We start from the raw sequence: 13,080 nt of genomic DNA, 5'->3' as shown, positions 1-13,080 counted from the left end.
TGAAAGCTCACCTCTCATATACCAAAACTTACACTTTCATAAACGCCATCTTTCAGCGTGGGTGACACACAGAGATTAACTGTAATTTTGGCTGGCACTGGAATAACATTTTAGTTATAATAGGAATGTTAGTGTTTGAATTCACTATAAAAGGTCTGCCTTGACTGCAGCCAGACAAATGACAGAGAACATTTGTATATCGTAGATTGCCTAAGGTTGCATTAACAAAACTATTTCTAGAAGATTGTGGTACCTAATTATCAATGCATTTTGAGAGCACTATCATAGCAGGACTTTCGCCGCATACTGATTCTTGCATGTAAATTACACTGTCATTAGCTCTGATTCTTGGGGGAAAAAATTGAGGTCACTGAACTTTTAGTTAATTAATGTTTTGAGCAGCTGTTAAATACCACTCAGAATAAATAGACAACCATTTCAAATGTAGTGCCACTTGTTTGAAAGAGTAAGCCTTGCAGGTCTGAAAGGTTTTGCTGATTACCTGGTTTGTTACTACAGATGGGGAAATATTATTCCACAGATTGTTAGACCTAAACCTTATGTAAACAGATGTAGAACAAGCAGCCAGAAACTGCAGGACTAAATAAGTACATAAGTAATTCAAGGACTAACATGCAAAGGGAGTCAGGACTCCTGTGACCGTCCCACGATAGAGATGAACATTGAACTTACTGGGAGTTATGTGGTGGTTCTTCCCTTTCTTTATCCCTAACTGATGGATTTAAAACAATCTCTCTGCAGAGGAAGAGCAACTCAGACACAGCTTGGGGGAAAATAGATTCAGGACAGCAAATGTCATTAAAGGCGTTTCTCTCTCCCTCCCTTTCCCCCCACTTCTTGCTTCCAGGAATGATCAATTCAGCAGTTCTATCACTTGACTCTTCAGGGAGTCCCAACTAATCCTTCATGTGTTTTGTGGCCCCAGTTGCACAGCAAAGAACCTGCTCTTTTGCTCTCTCTCGACTTTCCCCTCAGGGCCATTTCTTGTATCTGTAAAAAGTCCACCTAATATGCAAACTGGAAAAAAACAAACAAAAAACAACCCTCTCTTTTGCTGACTACAATGAAGTTCAGAAGTGGCAGAGAAAAATAACTCATTTATGACACTGAATGTTCCTAACACATTGGGAAGAAAATTCTCTCTATCAGCCAGGAAACCAGTTAACTAGAAACTGTATGTAGAAGCAATGTACTGTTTTTAGGCAATGAACTAAACCCTGGGGAAAAGGGAGAATCTGCCAGGGTAATTAGGTGCCAGGCAAGGTTCAAGTTGCCTTCCACAGTAGAGAAGGTTAAGATTTTTTTTTTTTTTTTAAATAAAAAACCAAGAGGACTATGGAACAGGAAAGAAAAGGAAAGGAGTATGTATGTGAGGACACATCATACAGTTGTGAACAATTAACTAAGTTACCATTAAGTCATGGGTCAACATTGTTAAGTGTAAACCAGGACAAATAGTGCCCATCTCAATGCCAGCTAACTGTGATTAAATCTCTGGTGCACAACAGAATGCTCAACACACTTTGTCCTGGTCGATGTTATTAAGCTGTGGTCAGCATTATCTCATCTAGTTAGTTCACTTATTGTTAATCATATTCAAATTTAACAGAGAAACCCAGAAAACCAGTCAAAAGTTGGAAAACAAAACAATAGAATTTGAGTTGGCAAGCAACTTGGCATTTACCAGCGGAGCTTTCATCTGGCTTATTTTTAACTCTACTCTATAGTTTGTTTTTAAAAAAGACGCAGTTGCCAGGTCGCAGCTGAAGAACTACTAATTTAACTGTCATTTTTATATTTTTTGCTTTGGTGATGAGCTTTAGTGACATCCAGGGCAAAAGCAATCTTTCCTCCAGAATGAACCAGTCTCAGACCTATATAAGTATCCTCTGCTCTCCCAAAGCAGGATTTTTGCAGGCTGGCAAGGAAGGACCAAAGACCTGACCAGCCTGTTGTCAGTTATTAGCAATAGACTTAACTTTGCCTCTTACTTCTGATGCATTTCCACCTCCTTTAATTATCTGCTCTAAGAGGATTTGTTCAGCTGACTAAGCCACTGCATTGGCCTCTCAGCAAGAGCATAGACCAGCTGGATGCTCCAGGTGATCACAGACCCAGGCCTCTCTCAGAATACTACTTCCCACCAGAATAAACCAGTAACGTCCATAAAACACTCTTTTCTACACAGAACTCCTGGAGGTCTACAGCCGTGAAATATCATACTAGATTTAGACTTGGCATCAGATTCTTCACAAAGTGTCTTATTTATGGGTGTAAAATGCTCACATTCTGAGGTGGTAGTATTTTTGCACTCACGTTACATACAGTGTGAGGCAGTGGAGAATCAGCCCACACGGACAGTAGTGGGCTTCTGGGCTGAATTTGGTTTGCAATTTCTAATAATTTCATACCCACTCTTCTCATCCAGTTTCTGAATGGACTACTTACCATAGTTCATTTCAAAACACTCTCCTCCTCCCACTCTCCATCCTAGGCAAAAAGAAGTCATACAGGGGGGCCCAGCACACCAAGATGACAGTTTGAACTCAGGACACAATGTGTCTTTGCTAAAACACTTTACACTAGCTATCCCCAAATGGCCATTTGTCTGACATGTTCAGCTTGTTGCTCCATCATTTGAGGAGCTCTGCAGATGGGACTGGATAACCCCCTACAGAAGGGTGGAGAGATTTGGGAGAAGGGCTAAGGCTACAGCATCAACGCCATGTTAGTTCTCTCCACATACACATTATGAAGTGCTGCCTATTTGATATGCAGTTGCAAAAGGGCTAGATGCCTAGATCCTAACAATTTGTAAAACAATGCTCATTTGTGCCATGTTGAGGGTACATCATGCCAGAGCTGCAGGTAGGACTAGCTTTCAGGCCACATACTCTAGTCAATCTAGCCAATTTTGCTGTCCCATGCATTTGGGGCAGACATGGCTTAATTTCTTCCCTATGCCTATGCGCTTCAGAGAGCATAGGCTATGGTGATAGGGCAGGACATGAGGAGCCCCTTCCTTCCCCACCATGTGACCTATTTATATATGTGGAATAGGAGGGCATAATCTGACCCTGTATAAGCAGGGCTCCAAGCAGTGGCCAAAAGAGAATGGGTACCTTGCAAATTTGCTGGTACTCTTGGAACATTATGCTCATAACCATGCTGTTTTGTTGCTGTGTGCGGCCAATGAAAGCAGTAATGCTTATTTATAAATTAAAGATCTTCACCCACAATAACTGAATTTTCATTGATCGGATGTATAGAAGCTACTATTCATCTGCCTCCAAACATTATAGTCTCAATTACAGCACATTTGTGACCTTCATAAATGTAATATTACAGGATACTGCTACAGTAGGAGATCCGATAATACATCACCTAGGGTTTGTTTCCACTACAAAGGGAGTTTTGTTTTCTATCTGGGCAACACTCAAGTTATCATAGACTGAGGGTGCAACAGAAACCATTTAAAACTGGGGGCAGGCACACAGGCCACAATATAAATGGTGACATCTATCTAAGTTAGAACGCAGCAGGTAATTCTCATTGTACAAGTAGTGAAACAAGAGTCATTTTCTGCTGGCCATGTTTTATTTGTCTTTCTTTAAACAGGGGAGCCAAAAATACATACAGTATCCCAAAAAAAAACAAAAAAACAAAAAACAAAAAAAAAACAGAAGGTAAAATAAATTTCCAGAAGACCAAGATGCTACATGCTACATTTAACCTAATTTTATTCATGCTTGTTTTGGGGCTGGGAATTTATTCGGTAAAAACATACAGTAAAAGCAAAATGTCTCACCATATAGAACTTTTAACCTACAATAATAATGTACCTTAATTATTTCCATGCACACAACTAACGTTACAAAATTAAAAAAAAAAAAATGAACACAATTAAGATTTCTAGGAGCATTTTATAATAAAGTAATTCCTAATTTTTGTAGAGAGATCAAGCACCCCCAAATTACAAATTCCTATACACAGTGAGTGCTTTACTTGAAATGAAAACTTAAAAAAAATACATGTATTGGACAGCCTCAGAATAAGCCAATGTTATTATATATTCAGCTATGTAGGCAATAAACCATAGTGCTAAACAAAAACCTTATCTGCCAAGTAACTTCAAAAATTAAGTTGACTTTCTGTAATTACAGAAAACATTTATTTGTTAAAATAAATAAAAGTGCCACATATTAACACTTCACTATAAAGAATGCATACCAGAACATTTATAAATATTGAATGATTTTTCAGGAAAAATAGCTACTATAATAATGCTGGCTAAAGAGAAGTGCATAATGAGAAGCACTATGGGTGATTAATGTTTTGCCACATACTGCTGTTACCTTGAGGTAGATAACACATGCGTACCAAATTCTGCATTCATTTTCAGTTGCTGCTGGTATCATGTGTCTAAGAAATGTTTACAGTATGAAAAACTAATACACGAATGAAAAAATGTTTCAGGGAAAAATAGATATTTTCATGCAATTATGTACAGTCTCACTGTGTAAATTTCAAGGCAAGATTCTTTTTTCTGCAAAACATGGACAACTGTTTTACTGACAGAATGTTTTTACTTGGTTTAGTGCATTTTTTTCTGTTTCCTCCTACATTTTGCATTATTCTGCTCTATTCTTTTATTTGTGTGCAAACGACATGCCAGTTTAAAAACAAAAAACTAACTCATGTATAGAAATTAATTCTGGATTGTAAAAATGATGGTAAACAGAAAGCTAATGAAATCCATACCAAAATTACACCATCTGATTCAAGTAAAAAATTACTTACACTAGTAATAAAAAAAAAAAAAAAAAAAAGACAAACATCTCATGAAGAATACAAAAAAAATGTCTGCTGAGTGTTTTAGTTTAGATGTTTCAGAATGCTGCTGTATGTTTTATGGGGAATTTGGGGAGATGATTTCATAGCAGAAGGTGTTAATGTGGCCTGAATTGATTTAAGTGGTGAACCAACAGGACTGTGAAACTGAGGGATACCTATAGCCTCTAACTGCTTGTTAAAGAGAAACTCCCCACTGTTACTAAGAAAGCTCTCTTCCCTTTCCTTCTCCCCAAGCTTCCCATCTTCTACTGGCTCAGTTTCTAGCATTTCTGTATCTTCTTTCTTACTAAAGAACTTGTCCAAATAACTGGTGTAAGTGTTTTCTTTTTCAATTTGTTCATCTTTCCTGACTTCACAACAAAACTGATCTATGAGGAAGCACTCCTCCCCATCACTTACAAACTGGCTATCCCAAGAAGTTTGGTACAGCGCTTCCAACTGTGCCAAGTTGGCCATTCCTTTTTCCTGTTTCTCTCTGCTTACTGACTTTGATATTAAGGCTTTCAATTCCAGTTGGGACACTGAGCTATTCAAGTCATTTAATTTATCAACATCAGTAGACTCATGTTGTAAACTAAGTTGAATGGTTCCTGCTATAAATGAATCAAAGTCAAACCCTTGATTCTTCTCCCTTTCTTTTTCAACAAGCTGCTGTGATGCTTCCTCAAGAGCTATCTGAGCTTTCACCAATCCATTCCTTTCACATTTTGACTTGCCTTTCTTATCAGACTTCTCTTTGCTCTGCTCCTTCCAGTTAGAAAGATCTATAATAAGCTTGGGCTCATAGTAATGGTTAACTTCACTATCTCGCCAAACTAAGTTATCTAGGTATGAAGATGACCTCATTTTGTAATTACAAGTGTGGCTACATTCCAGATCACAGTACTTGTTTTCATGGTGATCGGGATATTGCCAGCAAGGCTCAGTAGAGAAGTGCGTGTCAAAAGCAGGATCCTCCAGATACTTTTCACGATCTCCATCCAAATATTTGCGAGGATCTACTTGCACTTCTTCCTCATCAGTGACATCAGAAAGAGCCCTTGGATCACGCTGAACTTCATCAGCTTCAAAGTTATTATGAATAGGCCAGTCATGATCTGAAAACTGACTTTCATGGTATCTGTAATAATTAATTTCCTAGAGTTAGTGAATGAAAATAAACCTTCTTGATTACAAATTATCCCAGACCAAAAAAAAAAAAAAACCTGCTAGACCATTTACAATTCAACATATGCAAGTAATATCTTAACTGAACTGGGCTGTATCTGTATTTTAGATTTTTAAATGCATCCTGAATATGGTAATTTATACATGCATGTCTTTAATAATTTTAAATCCCAGAATATAAATCACTAAAATATGAGATTTAACCCAAATTAAGAATCCCTCCCACAAATATTCTTCTATCAGAAATGTTATTTTAAGTAAAGATATTTTTAAATATGACTATTGCAATTCTATGCTTTTACTAGTATATTTACTGAAGGGAAAATTTGCATTCCGGACCAATTTGTCTTACTGAAGAAAGTTAAAAAAAATTAATCTTAAAAGCCTAGCAGACTGAAAAACAGTCATACATCACCATATCCAAGTCAGTCTTTGTTGTGCTTTATATTGCAGCGGACAATTATAAAGCGCATAAAGACTAATTACAGAGACAAGCTGTGGGAAAATTCATATCCTCACGTTAATTTAGAAAAATCAATTAAAATACAATTGGGGTTTCTGGGGAGGTGGAGGGGGAAGGAGGAAGAAAGACTTCTCACTATGGGAATACTTATTCCTGCTTTATGCAGAGTTCTACTGCTCTTAAAGTGATGTACTCATAGCATCTCAGATATAGCCTCTTACTTTAGATTTAAGGAAGAGGTCATGATTCAGCGGCACAAGACAATTCATTAATATCTAAACAAATTTGGAATAAATTTACCTTTCCCAATTATAAATATGGCTGTGACTTTCATCCATGAGCAGAATATCATCAACCTCATCTTCAATGTGAAAAGGATGACTTGAAATGGGCTCATCCGTTGGAAAGGAGTAAATGCTCATATAAGAATGGGACAAAGCTTCTTCTGCTGTCAATCGATCCATGGGACTAAATGTCAAAATTTGCTCCAGGAAGTCCAGTGCTGGAGAGTAAAACCACATCAGTGATCAGTAATTAGAAGCTGAAAATCTTTATTCCTGAAACAATTACACTCGGGGATTATAAACACACTGCTTTATTTTACACGTGTATGTCTAGGTCAAAGACTGTTGAAAACATTGAGACTTAAAGGCTACAGAATGATTTTAAGACAAAGCAACCAGGTGATAAAATCAATGTGGACAAAAATCTATACTGTAATCTAAGTTCCCTCTAAGATGCGTGGCCATGCAGCAAGCTATCAAGAGTTGCGCAGGCAGGGAGAGGCACTTCTCACCTGGCCCCAGCCCCTAGAGTTGCCACAGCCAGGCAGAGGTGCCTCTCCCTGGCCCCAGGCTGCTGCAGCAAGAGAGGGGTGGGGGGAGTACTCTCTCCCCACCGCAGCACTGGGGCAGCCTGCACCCCAACCCCCTCATCCCCAGCCCCACCAGAGCTCACATCCCCAGCACCCCAACCCTCTGCCCGAGCCCAGGGCCCCCTCATGCACCCCAAACCCCTCATCCCCAGCCAGAGCCCACACCCCCAGCCAGAGCCCTCATCCCCCCTGCACCCCAACCCTCTGCTCCAGCCCTGAGACCCCTCCCACACTCCAAACCCCTCGCCCCCACCCCCACCACACATCACCTCCATATTGGTGCACATAAAATTCATTCCGCACATGGATGTAAAAAATTAGAGGGAACATTGACTGTAACTATAAATCTGGAAAGGCAGAATACAGCAATAAGTGGTGATTTTTAAAAGAGAATTTCTTATTAGTTTTAAGTTAATTGAGTTAGTATGGTCTAAATCAAGTTAGCAAGTGCCACTGACTTCTACCCAGTAATGGTCAAAAAAAAAAAAAAAAAAAAAAAAAAAAAATTCAAAATGTTTTGTTCAAGCAGGAATACTTGAACCAAAACTTTTCTATTTTGACAAAATAGTGCCTAAAATGTTTTCAGAGCAATTACTGTATACTCCTGAAGCAACTACATCATTCACATGCTCACATTCACATCCTTAGAGGATTAACGTCTCAACAACCCCTTCCACCCCTCAGCATTATTTGAACGGTCACAAAGATATCCCCTCTTTCTACGGCTCCCTGCAAAGCCATGCAACACTCCTCTAGGACTGACGAAGTAGCTATAAAGCAGCGGTTCTCAAACTGGGGTTTGTGAACCCCTGGGGGTTCACAAAATGTTACAGGGGGTTCTCAGGGAAAAATTCCCTAATGGCGGACAGAGCTGTCCCTAGGGACCCCGGGCAGCAAGTGAACAGCAGCCCGGAGCCCCTGGACTTCCAAGAGCTAAGCAGATCAAAGCAAGCGTAACTATTACAAGGAGTCTTGAAGTTTAAATCTGAGTGTAAGAAATGGAAAGGGAGATGGATATTTTTTGCTGTTTTTAAAATTAAATAGGCAGCTAGGGGTGTTTTTAAAATTATTATGAAGAACAAGTTTAAGCTTTGTTGTAATGTGCGTTGTTTGCCTGGACTGCTCAAGGCCCGAATGCTTGTGTAGGAGGAACTCCTTGAGTTGGCTTCTTAAATATCTTCATGCTGTTTCACATCTGATACTCCTTGATGAAACATAGGAGCCTTGTTTTATAACAGGCTTATTCAAAGTGATACAAGCTACGAAAGAGAGATCTTGGAAGAATGTTGCCATTTTCATAATGTAATAAAAATACTGTAATGATAAATAATAATTACTAATAGTGTGTAATAAGCATGTCATAAAAACAAATTTTATCTTTCCAAGATCACTGCTTTTATAATTTATTCTCAGGTAAAGGAGAAAATACCTGGAAATATTCATTTTTAGGAGGGGGTTCGCGAGACTTGACATTTTATTGAAAGGGGTTCACAGGTTGTTAAAGTTTGGGAACTACTGCTATAAAGTGATACAAGATGCTCCATTTCTCACAAGGGCTGGAAACAACTGCCTCCACAAAATTCCTATTCTGGAGAATGACCAGGAGTGAAACACGTGACGTCATATATAGTATCGACCCTGCCATCCATGAAAACATGCTTAATACATAACCAAGTTGGTGCCAGAAATGTTCACTGTAAAGTTGTCAGCTATGATTTGTAAGGTTTTTAATTTACAGGGACTAAAATTAGATTTTTTTCAGAACCACTTACCTTCAGGACTGATGCCTGGAAGCAGCTGTGTTAAAGGTTTGTGCGGCTCAGTCATATCATTTTTAATGTAAACTGGGATTACACTGAGAAGCTCCTGACGGTCCTCCTCATGCACAACAGGAATTGACTCTAAAATCAGCTGCATCTGTTCAAGTTCATGTGCACCTAAAAGTTAAGCAGACAAGACAAGAAGTCAGTTATGTTCCAGACAACTTTCTTTAATTTCTGACAAACACATGAGCTCAAAAGTAGTTTAGTACACCCACAAGGAATTAGTGTTATATGGCTAGATATTAGCCTATTATGTCTTACAGAGTCTTAAATTTCTGTACATCAAACTCCAAGAATATGGCTCACCACTTGTTTTTTGCCAATATCCTGCCCCCTCCAGCTGTTCCATTTTGCTTACTCAATAATTTATTCAATATCTGGAGCACTTTAGGTTCCATGCTCCTCTACCATCAGAACAGTGATGATTCATCTCAGCTTTTAATTACTTTAACGTAATTCACGGACCCACCAATTGATCCATTTGAAGTACAATTCGGAACTGAAATCTTGCAGTAATGTCAGGAATACTATTACAATACATCAAATAGCAGTTGATTAAAAAAAGTGTTCCACATAAAATTCGTACAAATATTGTTTTTTATTTTTGAAGTACAGTATTAACATTTAAAATAGTTAAAATACTTAATGAAGTGTACTTATGCAGCCATGCAACACTGCCTTTAAGAAGACTATTCAAAAACCAAGCCTATAAATATGGGACAGCAGGCATAAACACAAAACATTTACTAAATTAGAAGGGAGCTTTTCCACTGACCAGCTGGCCATGACTGTGAGGACGATGACGATAAACCCCTAGCAGGAGCCATTCAGTAGTAGGGTGGCCCCCCTGCGGCCAGGCCCAGGGACTCATCCTCCTCGCAGTCCTGGCCAGGATCTCTGCTCTGCCCTGCACCCTCCCTCCCGCACCTTCACAGTTTGGGTCGGGTGTCAGCAACACCCTGGCTATGCAGGGAGCCTTTTGCAGCCCTGCTGTCATGGAAGTGAGCAAGTGGGTCCTGGCAGTACAGATCAGACACTCCCAGCCAGGACTGCAAGACCCATGCCACACGGGAGGCTGCCCCACTGTGAATGGCTCCTACGCAGGACAGCCCCCCACACACTCCCAGCTGATGAGGGAGTGAGCAGATCCACAGAGGATACCTTGCACTGATGCAGTGCCGCTGACACCTGATCCCTTTAGGCACAAGGTGCAAGAGGGAGACAGAGCACTGACTGCTGGCCAGGACTGCAAGGAGGAGGAGAACCCCAACAGGAACCATTCATCAGCAGGGTGGCCTCCCTTGCTGCAAGGGACTCATCCTAGTAGTCCTGGCCGGGGGCCTCTGCTCTCCCATGAAAGGACCGCAGCTTCCCCTGCACCTTGCCCCTTCAGGAGTTAGGTATCACTGGCTCTGCAGCTTTGCTGTGATGGCCCCACTCCCTCACTTGTCAACCAGGCGTGTGGCATGGGGAGCTGTCCCCAGCCAGGAAGGTGGCCTGCCCTGTGGTTGCAGGCTTGTCCTCCTCCTTGCAATCTTAGCTAGGGGTCTTGCTGCACTGAGCTGGGATGACTACAGCAGCCACCCTGCACGTTGTGCCATGGAGTCGAAGGTCCCTTGACCATGCAGGGATCTAGTCCCACTGTCAGTGCTGGTAGGGAGCCCATTGCAGCCCCACTGTCAGAACTGGTCGTAACTGCTGCAGTCCTGCTGCAGCCTCACCGAGCTGTGGTTACCACAGCAACATCTTCACAAAATGACTCCTGGGCATGGTAAGTTCCCATGGTAACAAGGCAGCTTCCTGAAGCACAGTTACCTAAACCACAATTTGAGCCCCACCCATATTTACGTTTTCTAGCATTACATTTCACTATGGGGATTGGGGGGGAAGGGGGATATAGAAGTGACAAATTTATTTAAATCAAATCACAAGCACTTCTTGTGGAGTTATGTTAGCTTATTTAAATGTATACATGCTTAACTGTCCTTAACATATTTGTATATATACAAAAAACGTCGCTTTTGGGAATTAGTTTCTGAATTCTTTAGTTAGGCTGTACCTCGCTTGCCTGGGCTGACGAGCAGCAGCTGCTTTTGATTCTCTCTCAGTCTATTTAAGAATCTGCTTAAGAAAATGAAAGATGATCTCTTTTCCCCATTCAAGATGAACTATTTATTGTTTAAATATTTGCTTGGAAATGTGAATGTATAACTGCTATTAAAAATATATTACTTCTGTATTTTACCCTATTCTTAAAAAGCCTTCTAAAAATTCCTTTATAGTTATAATCAACTTTCTTCCCAAGCCCCAAGTATTCTGGGATGTCTACTATTTCCTCTTTCATTGAAGTTGCTTTCCAGTAAGCAGGATTCTGAGGGATAACTTGGAAGCACAGACAGGCAATGAACATTAAAAACCTCAGAAGAACAGTGTTCCAATCAGAAAAATCAATTAATATGTCTTGATATTAACATTAAGTACAACTGTTAGATACCCCTCTGGATTTTCCCCTCCTCCCACTTACCTAAGACATTAAAACTTTACTTCTCTCTTTTTCAGGAAGCTAAGATGATACTAAATTAGCTTCCTGAACTAGGACTTAGCAACAGAGGGTCCTGTGGCACCTTTAAGACTAACAGAAGTATTGGGAGCATAAGCTTTCGTGGGTAAGAACCTCACTTCTTCAGATGCAAGTCATCTCACTTCTTCACTTGCATCTGAAGAAGTGAGGTTCTTACCCACGAAAGCTTATGCTCCCAATACTTCTGTTAGTCTTAAAGGTGCCACAGGACCCTCAGTTGCTTTTTACAGATTCACAAAAAGAAGAACAGGAGTACTTGTGGCACCTTAGAGACTAACAAATTTATTAGAGCATAAGCTTTCGTGGCCTACAGCCCACTTCTTCGGATGCATCTTTACAGATTCAGACTAACACAGCTACCCCTCTGATACTAGGACTTAGCGTGAGTCTTTTCTAGTTGCTTCTTTATCTGATATCACATGTAAACAGACATGCTGAACTTGGGATTTTCCCTATAAAGGCTGAATCAAAACTTAAAAGTCTGGATGATGGATAATGTATGTTTCCAGATATACAGGCTTACAACTCCACTTCTTATGATTTACTCTTAACTTTTTTAAACTGACACCAAACATGTACAAGTATCCTACATGGTGGCAAAACAAGAGACTCAAATATGCATTTGTATAGCCTGCGGCCACAGGATGTATTAGATACAGGAATCCCACACCTGCTGACAAAACTGCACAGTGCCAGAAAGAAAAGTCTTTACCAAGACATTAGGGTCAGATTTTCAAGCAGGCTCAGCTACTTCCCCTTCAGACACCTAAATGAAGTGGCCAAATTGTTAGAAGTGCTCAGCTGCCAACAATTTTCCATTGAGAACAATTAGCTCTCTCAAAAATTTGGTCCCAGTCGTGGGCACTAAGCACTTTTGGAAGTTTGGCTTGTAGTGGTTTTAATTTGGACATTACTGTATTAGAGAGAAAAAAACTGTATAAGCCTTTTGCAGTTACCCTCACAGCACAAGCAATTTCACAAGATGAACTTTACAATACTGTACAACACACACTCCTCTTTCCAGCTACAGTGACATTTTCCATTAGAAGTCATTGGCTTTTCTAGGAAACCACCTCTTAGCAGACTACAAACAGACAACAGCATTAAGCTCTCATTAATGCAGCCAACTCTGTGCATCCCCAACGTAAGTGCATCCTATATTTTTTGTTATACCTAGTAAATATGAAAGAGCAGGAGTCTGCAACCTACCGCACGCATGCCAAAGGTGGCACGTGAGCCGATTTTTAATGGCACACCGAGGTCTGGGCCACCGGCCCCGCTCAGCCTGGGTGCAGGG

The 13,080-nt window shown here is 40.3% G+C and overlaps 1 protein-coding gene across 2 annotated transcripts in view; it reads right to left on the bottom strand.

Annotated features, from left to right (window-relative positions):
* Nucleotides 1-3,596: 3,596 nt before the first annotated feature.
* Nucleotides 3,597-13,080, bottom strand: part of MAPK6 (mitogen-activated protein kinase 6) — a 56,962-nt gene continuing 47,478 nt past the window's right edge. For both annotated transcript variants that reach the window (XM_054041430.1, XM_054041429.1), the window contains exons 4-6: nucleotides 9,152-9,316; nucleotides 6,806-7,007; nucleotides 3,597-5,995 (exon numbers count right to left, since the gene is read on the bottom strand). In XM_054041430.1, coding sequence (XP_053897405.1) covers nucleotides 4,897-5,995; nucleotides 6,806-7,007; nucleotides 9,152-9,316 — 1,466 coding nt within the window. In that variant the 3' untranslated portion in view covers nucleotides 3,597-4,896. The remainder of the gene's footprint in view (nucleotides 5,996-6,805; nucleotides 7,008-9,151; nucleotides 9,317-13,080) is intronic.

The sequence above is a fragment of the Malaclemys terrapin genome, chromosome 10 (assembly GCF_027887155.1).
Source record: "Malaclemys terrapin pileata isolate rMalTer1 chromosome 10, rMalTer1.hap1, whole genome shotgun sequence".
Classification (NCBI taxonomy): domain Eukaryota; kingdom Metazoa; phylum Chordata; order Testudines; family Emydidae; genus Malaclemys; species Malaclemys terrapin.
Note: the sequence above shows the minus strand (reverse complement) of the source record. Positions and strands in the feature narration are given on the sequence as shown.